Raw genomic sequence first — 8667 nt, 5'->3', positions numbered from 1 at the left:
TTCTACGGGTGCTCTGGTTTCCTCTAAACTCCAAAGACATACAGGTTGTACGTTAATTGGCTTTGGTAAAAAGTGTAATATTGTCCCTAGTGTGTGTAGGATAGTGCTAGTGTGCAGGGAACGCTGGTTGGCGCGGACCCGGTGGCCGAAGGGTCTGTTTCCGCGCTGTATCTCTAAATTAAACGAAACTAGACCTGAGCCAGGAGAAACATGGGAACTGTATGTAGCCAGGCAAGCCTAACTTTCAAAAAGATCACCTCTCATTCTTTCAAAGTCAAGACTAAAGACCCAGACTGTATAGCAAAAAAAAAAATGCTGATACCGAAATCGAAATAAAATAAGAGCTGGAAATATTCTGTGGTCAGGATATGTGTGATGGAGAAGTACAACAGATTTGGTTTGCAATCCATGTATAGATCGAATCTGCTCAATCTCTCACTCGCCAAATATTCCACCCCAGAAAACATTCAGGCGAATCTTTGTTGTACACGCTGACATTTTTATTTCCTCTTTATGTAGGCAGCTGTCATTTGGCCCATCCAGTTTATACATCTCCCAGACTGATCACATCAACTGCATTTTCTCATTTTAGTTTAGTTTAGAGATACAGCGCAGAAACAGGGGCCTTTGGCCACCCATCCGCTCCGACCAGTGATCACTCCGTACACTAGCACTATCCTACATTCTAGGGGAAAGTTACAATTTTCCGAAATCAATTAATCTACAAACCTGTACGTCTTTGGAGTGTGAGAGGAAACCAGAGATCCCGGAGAAAACTCATGCGGTGACGGGGAGAACGTACAAAATCCACATAGACAGCACCCGTGGTCAGGATCAAACCCGGGTCTCTCGCACTGTAAGGCAGCAACTCTACCATTGCGCTGCCCATGTTTCTAAATTATATTATCCTATAACTTATCTTTTCATCCACCCCACAGCTCTCGAACTGGCCACTTATACAGGGGGCATAGCTTGCAGTGACAGTAGTTATGCAGTCCAGGACTCGTAGTTAGCCAAAGAACTTTGGTCAGAAGAAGCAAAAGGCACATAATTCAACTGAGTTAGAGGTTTCATTGCCATCTGCCACAAGGAAAATCACTTTCAGGATCCACTTCAATACCCTCCCATTGACCAGGTAGGAGGGGAACTGGGGGAGGATTAATGGACACGAGGAGAGATTAGGTTACGGAGAAATAATTGGGGTTTTGGGATTGCTATAAGGAAATCGATGAGCCTAATAGAGACACAAAATGCTGGAGTAACTCAGTGGGACAGGCAGCATGGTGCAGAAGGACTGGGTGGAGTTTCAGGTTGAGACCCTTCTTCAGACTGTTCTTCGGCTAAGAACATGTAACAGCTTAGTGGGTATATGACCATGTATTTACAATCAGCAGGGTCTTTTGCCACGTTTTGATTGCCATTGTCACAGAGAGTAGTTCTCTATTCTAGTTTTTGCACACTCTTCCAGCAATTTGATTGGATCTTGGCCAGCATTGGCAGTCCAGGCAGACTCCACGAAACAACTGTATTTCCCTGTCCTTTTATTCTACACGTTTTATTTGTTATAACATTGTATAACCGTGCACAAGCACAGTTATCAAATACTAGGAGAATGGTATGCTTGCCTTACATCAGTCAGGGCCTTGAGTATAAGGGTCAGAGCATCAAGGTACAGATTTGTAAGATTTTGGTTCGGCCCCTTTTGGAATATTGTGTGCACGTCTGTGTGCCCTATTACAGGAAGCATGTGGAGGCTTTGGAGAGGGTGCAGAAGAGGTTTACCACAAGGTTTACCTGGATTAGAAGATATTAGCTGTGGGAAGGTTATACAAACCTGGTTTGAGCTGTCTGAGAAGCACCATAGATAGTGTTGAGACATAAAAGTATGTACAATTAGGAGAGACACACATTTGGTAGACGGTCAGGGTGAGAGGGCCAAAATTTAAGAGATATTTGATCTTATTTTTTCTACAGAGTGGTGGATGCTAGAATGAACTGCCAGAGGTGGTGGCTTTTAGACAGGCACATGGATACGCATGGAATATAGGGATATGGATCGCACACAGGCAGAGATTAGTTTAACCTACCATTATGCTTGGCACGGACATTGTGGGCCAAAGGGCTGTTCCTGTGCTATACTGTGCTATGATCTAAAGCAGGAAAACAGATGTGAGCCTAAATATACTTGCACAATGTTGTGTGATATGAAACTCTGCAATAGGCAGTGGGTAGTTAAAGACAGAGTGCTTTTATGGAATTGATAATAATACAACGAAAAATACTGGAACCATCTGCAGAAAGAAACTGAGGCAATGGTTTAGATGAATGTCCTTTCATAATACAAGATACAAGACTCAGTTTCCATGTGTTTTCTCTAGACAGACACTAACTGACTAGTGTTTTCCAGCATTTTTAATCTTTATTTTAAACTTCCAGTATCTGCAGTTTGGGCCATAAGGTAACTCTTTGAAGCAGAAAAGTACTTGGAGCTGGTGGGAATGAACAAGGAATTAGGACAGTTCTGAATGGAATCAGATGCTTGAGAATTGAACTTGATGAATCTTAGACTGTTATTGGTGGCTACCCATGTGTGATGAACTCGGAATCCCCACACAATGAAATGAGAAAACTATAAAATACAATAGAAAATAAGTAATTATTTAGTGCCTCAGTGGACAGCAATATGAGGGATGTATCAGAAGCTTGTAACATAACACAATTGTCCTACAAGAGAAAAACATATTTTTAAATGATTACGTGTTTAACCATCTTATTCTAGATTCTGTGTTACCCATACAATTGTGATGCTCAATACCAGTGCTGTATAATCTATAATGCAGTATACCAGTGTCTAGTTCTCCCATGGATGGATATCTTGAACAAAACAATTAGACAAATAATAAAAAATATTTTAAACAGCATTGTTAAGGATTGTAGTCAGTAGATATGATCTTACCCAGGACATATCCGGTCACCTTTTCTCTCTTGCAAACTTGCACAGTTGAAACAGAAAACATGCTTACATGGAATCTGTGAAGAAATGCACAAAGGAGATAAAAGGGTGAGATTGTGCTTTTATGCTTACCCAATACAAAAATGGCAAATTTTGAGGATAGCTTGCAAGGAAGACATTATATTTTGACTCATCTCCTGTTCTCAGTATCAACATAAAGGCTGACGTGATCCACATTGTGATACGCTGTTAGGCAGCCTGATGTTTCTCAATCCTGTACCTCACGATTCTCACGGATTCTGAAAAAGTCTCCTAACATTGAATATACAACGTTGAATATAAAAGCTCAACATCAGACATCTGGAGTTGTTTTTCAGCAGGAACTTGATCAGTTGGTTAATGGTGTCTCATGCAGGTAAGTCCGAGGTGTTGCATTTTGCAAAGTCAAACCAGGGCAGGACCTACACAGTGAATGACAGGGGCTGTGTAGGTCCTGCCCTGGTTTGACTAGTATTATAGAGAGAATTCTTCCGTCATCAGCTGTGTAGGTTTTCCTTGGCCTGCCAGTCTCTTTGCAATTAGTAAGCTCACCAGTGCTCTCTTTCTTCTTAATAGTGTTCGAAACAGTTGATTTTGGTAAGCCCAAGGTTTGGCTGATGTCTCTAACAGTTTTATTCTTGTTTCTCAGTCTCGTAATGGCTTCTTTGACTTTCATTGGCACAACTTTGGTCCTCATGTTGATAAACAGCAATAGAAGTTTCCAAAGGTGATGGAAAGACTAGGTGCTAAGAGCTCTCTTATATCTGCATTAAGGAGGCATTTAAACACACATGAGCAATTATAAACACTTGTGTCCACTATCCAGGCCTTCTTCAAGATCATAATTTATTAGCCAAGGATGTTTTGCAACATGCGAGGAATTTGGTTTGCCATAGTCAAGATGGCAGTGGATGGAGGAAAGGGATGCTATTGGTGTGGCTGGGGAGAGTGTGGAGGGTCACCGATAACACTCAGGTTCCGAGGTTGGTTGCAGGAGACACCCTGGGGCACAGAGGCTGCACAGTGGCCGGGTGAGGCGAGGGAGAGCGTGGGTTAATGTGATTGGATCATTGCGTTGTTGGGAGTGGGCTGATGGGACGTCACCCAGCAACCCGGGGCTCGATTAGATTGAGCTCCGCTCCAAGTGACCAATCGCGCAGATCACACGTGGCCTGCAGCAGCTCAGCGACAGAGCAGTTGTGGAAGTAATCGACAACATCGCCTGAGCAGGCTGACATTGCAACCCAGTGCCAACACTAGGACCAATGGTCTTAATGCCAAGTTAGGACACTGTCATTTTAAACAATGTTTAACTTGAAGGGTACAAGATGGCACCAGAAATGAGGTAGCTATTTGTGTATTGCCTCGGTCTAGTCTACTGTTCTTACACTCTTGTGCTTGTGTATGATTGAACTGTATGGAAAACAATAAATTTCACTGTACCTACGGTACACAACACAATAAAGTACCCTTGACTCCATTCTGCGAATAGTTTACAAGCTGCTGGATTGAACTCAGTGGGCCTGGCAGCATCCATGGAAGCAAAGGAACAATCAATGTTTTTGGTCAACACCAGATGCAAGATTTTTAATCTGAAACTTTGACCATTGCTTTTCCCCTACAGATGCCACAGTTCCTCCAGAAGCTTGTATTTTTTGTTCCATACTACAGTGACTGTCTCTTGTATCTTTGATCCCATTAATTATTTTAAACATCAAGAGTATAGGAAACAGCAAGAGTATCATTACATCCACGAGAAAAATCTACCAGATTCACGAATGAGGAAATTAAAATGTGAATTCACCATCCGTCCATATATCTTGATTGGCAATCCACATTTATCACAAAAATGCACAGGGGTGTCATCTTTTTCTCCCAACAAATTTATCTGTAAAACACAATTGAATAGATTACTCTAAATATTTTCTCACAACAAATGTATCTGTAAAACAGAGGAGAGCGCCGTCGACTCGCGGGAATTGTTCCGGTACTCTGAGCGGGTGGCCGGCCCAGACATTTAATAATGGTGCCCATAATGTCGGTGCCCGCATGTATAATATATGCAAAGTGAATGTCACTCTGCATATGTGACAAATAAAGCACCATGGACTATTGAATAAATTACTCCCATAGCTAAATAAATATTTATTTACATAAATTCTCAAAAATAATTACCTTAAAATCCCAGAAAAACTGTAGAGAAAATCGACGCTGACTCCCAAACAGTTCTCCGCCTTTACATTCGTAGATCTCATCGTCATTATATTCAAATCCTTCTGGAACACAACAGAAACAATAAAAGGTTTAGAACAAAATCTGTCTTCCCATCATTAAAAAGTATAAATACAGGAGAAGCCACAATGTTACTGAATGAAAGGAAAGCACACAGTTGGTCTCTAGTCTCAGTTGCAGAGCTGTGACAGGGTGGGTGTGTTGGTCAGGAGCCATTCGAATCACAAAACGTGATTACAGTAAAACACAAAAGGAGGGTCACGACCCAAAACATAGACTGCACAAATGCTGCCTGGATAGAAGGAATGGGGGACATTTTGGGACTCGACCCGAAACATCACCCATCCCTTCTCCCCAGATATGCTGCCTGTCCCGTTGAGTTACACCAGCCATTTGGTGTCTATCTTCGGTGTTTTGCAGCATCTACAGTTCCTTCTACACAGATGCTGCCTGACCAGCTTTCTTTGCTTTTCATTAACAATCAGATACACTAGTTTAAATTATACAGGAGGGAAGAAACATGAATACAGTTAATTCATCAAAGTTTCAACTCTGAAGATATCTGATTTAAAAATCTATCTTACTCACTATTGCGCTGCAGAGGAGAAATTATACTGTTGTTACCCAGTGCAAACTATATATGACCATATAGATAAAACTACTGAAATCCCCCAACAAGCAACACAGTTCCAACAAACCAGTGCTAAAATAACAATAGATGGAACATAGGCACTGGACACGCAAAGGTAAATCTCACCCAGTCAAATGTCAAAATCCCACATGCCAATTAATGAGTATTCTTCCCAACTGAATCTAATCTAGAAGCAGCACCAAAAGCTTCCTCGATGAAGGGCTGCATCATAAATCAGTAGTATAGAAACATAGAAAATAGGTGCAGGAGGAGGCCATTCGGCCCTTCGAGCCAGCACCGCCATTCATTGTGGTCATGGCTGATCGTCCCCTATCAATAACCCGTGCCTGCCTTCTCCCCATATCTCTTGACTCCACTAGCCCCTAGAGCTCTATCTAACTCTCTCTTAAATCCATCTAGTGACTTGGCCTCCACTGCCCTCTGTGGCAGGGAATTCCATAAATTCACAAATCTCTGGGTGAAAAAGTTTTTTTCAACCTCAGTCTTAAATGACCTCTCCTTTATTCTAAGACTGTGGCCCCTGGTTCTAGACTCGCCCAACATTGGGAACATTTTTCCTGCATCTAGCTTGTCCAGTCCTTTTATAATTTTATGTTTCTATAAGATCCCCCTCATCCTTCTAAACCCCAGTGAATACAAGCCTAGTCTTTTCAATACAAGCGTAGTCTTTCATACATGCCTAGTCTTTTCTGCTAGTACAGCTGACCTTGCTAAACTCTAAAGGGTGTAGTGGTCAGAATGGACCTGTGGGAATTGCCGGGAGAATTATTAATAGGTAAGAACTATTTGGAGTGGCCCTCACCAATTCATCACTTAAAGTGCCTATAGACCCAGGAATGGGTGATGTTGCGGGTCGAGACTCTTCTTCAGACTTGAAGACTGAAGGGTCTCGACCCAAAACGTTACCCATTCTTTCTCTCCAGGGATGCTGCTTGTCCTGCTGAGTTACTCCAGCATTTTCTCTATCTTCAGTTTAAACCAGCATCTGCAGATCCTTCCTACACTTAAGTGCTTATGCTAATCATAATATTAACAGCAAGATATCCACAGTACAGTCCTTGTAAAAATGTAAATAATCTTCACAATGAAGGTTCTATCATGCCATCTTAATGTATGGAAGTGATTCATAACACATCAAGGCATCAAAACTGTGTGCCGTCGGCTGATTTGAATTCCACCATAATCTGCAAGCAGATAGAGTAAAGTTGGGCAGCTCAGACTGATCATCACATCCACTATCTAATTTTACTAATCCTATTTGTACATATTAGGCCCATATCCTCCTATGTATCAGAAGAAACTGCAGATACTAGTTTACACCGTAGATCGACACAGATTGCTGGATCAGACAGCATCTCTGGAGAAAAGACCCATCTTCAGACTGAAGGGTCTCGTCCCGAAACGTCACCTATTTTTTTTCTCCAGAGATATTTCCAGAGCAGGCACCGAATAGTAAACTAAATGATGGAAAACCTGCATAAGCGAGTACAATTAACGGTTGGATCGTTCAGTACATATCAAGCAATGCTAGTTTCTGCTTGGGCCACAACCATCCTTGTCGAAACATTCAACTGTACTAAAACATCTGCAGTTTTCAATAATAACTGCACAATGAATAAACAATTCCGTCACCTTCATCTGTGGGGATCGACTTTGAAGAATTCCTGCTCATGTTTCTCTGACTTCTAGTCGAGACTCGATTTCGGTTTGACTGCTTGGAAATTAACTTAATGGGGATTCGTCGCCGAACATCAACACCACCAAGGCATCCTGAACCTTCAGTGCCTTGCAGATCTTTATCTTTTGAAACAGAAAGACACATTGTCAATAAACATATTCAGCCTGGGGTTAGTTGCAAAGAGAAACAGAAACAAAATGAAAGAAAGTCCGGATGGAATGAAATGACTTGGGCAAGGGGCAGAGTCTAGTGGGGCAAGCGCAGGCTAGGGCATGGGAGGCGAGGGTCAACCAGGAGTATGGGCTGACTGGAGGGAATGGGGGGTGGGGGGGTGATCGGGGAGGCATGGAGTGGGGTGGGCTGACCGAGGGGGCTGGGAGGGGGAAGATGGCTGACGGGGGGGGGGTGGGGGCTGACCGGAGAGGAGGCATGGGTGATGGGGAGGGTGAATTAGGCTGACCGAGGGGATATGGGGGCACGGGGATAGAGAGTGGGGGACGGAGAGACAGCGGGTCGGGGGCGGTGCGGAGCGAGGCCGCGGGCCCCGGCGGCGGAGTGACATCCGGACAGGGGGAGAGAGGCGAGGCCGCGGGAATAGCCGAGAGCTGGGGCGGAAAGGAGCGGCGGTCCCGGGGACAGCACCGGGCCCGGGGAGAGAGGCCGCGGGCACAGCCGGGGTGGCCCGGGAGGGAACAGCGGCGGCGGTGCAGGGCCCGGGCGGGGAGAGCGAGGCCGCGGCTCACCCTCATCCTCCATGTTGGACGTTGCATTGTGGGAAGGAGAGGGCGGGCTCGTCACCCGGGCAACCGAGAGGGGAGGATGAGGATGAGGGAGAGATGAGCAAAGATACCAGAGGAGCTCCTCTAGTATCTTTGGGGATGAGGATGAGGGAGGGGAGGGGGAGAGGATGAGGGAGGGGTGGCTGAGCGAGTAAAATGAGCATGAGGGAGAGATGGGGGGGGGGGCGGGGGATGAGGGAGGGGGGGGGGGGGGGGGGGGGAGGGGAGGTTGAGGATGAGGTTGAGGATGAGGGAGAGATGAGGGAGGGATGAGGATGAGGGAGGAGAGGATGAGGATGAGGATAAGGGGGAGATGAGGATGAGGGAGGAGAGG

At 44.5% G+C, this 8667-nt stretch overlaps 1 protein-coding gene across 1 annotated transcript; it reads right to left on the bottom strand.

The window, feature by feature from the left end:
* Positions 1-3709: 3709 nt before the first annotated feature.
* cbll1 (Cbl proto-oncogene like 1) lies at positions 3710-8372 on the bottom strand. The gene is made up of 5 exons (XM_033039365.1): positions 8298-8372; positions 7509-7676; positions 5168-5268; positions 4797-4880; positions 3710-3756 (listed from the first exon to the last, which is right to left on the bottom strand). Exons 1-5 carry the CDS (start codon positions 8308-8310, stop codon positions 3751-3753), a joined length of 372 nt encoding a protein of 123 aa, XP_032895256.1. The 5' UTR covers positions 8311-8372; the 3' UTR covers positions 3710-3750.
* Between the last annotated feature and the right edge of the window lie 295 nt (positions 8373-8667).

The sequence above is a fragment of the Amblyraja radiata genome, chromosome 21 (assembly GCF_010909765.2).
Source record: "Amblyraja radiata isolate CabotCenter1 chromosome 21, sAmbRad1.1.pri, whole genome shotgun sequence".
Classification (NCBI taxonomy): Eukaryota; Metazoa; Chordata; class Chondrichthyes; order Rajiformes; family Rajidae; genus Amblyraja; species Amblyraja radiata.
This window is presented reverse-complemented; position numbering and strand designations above follow the sequence as displayed.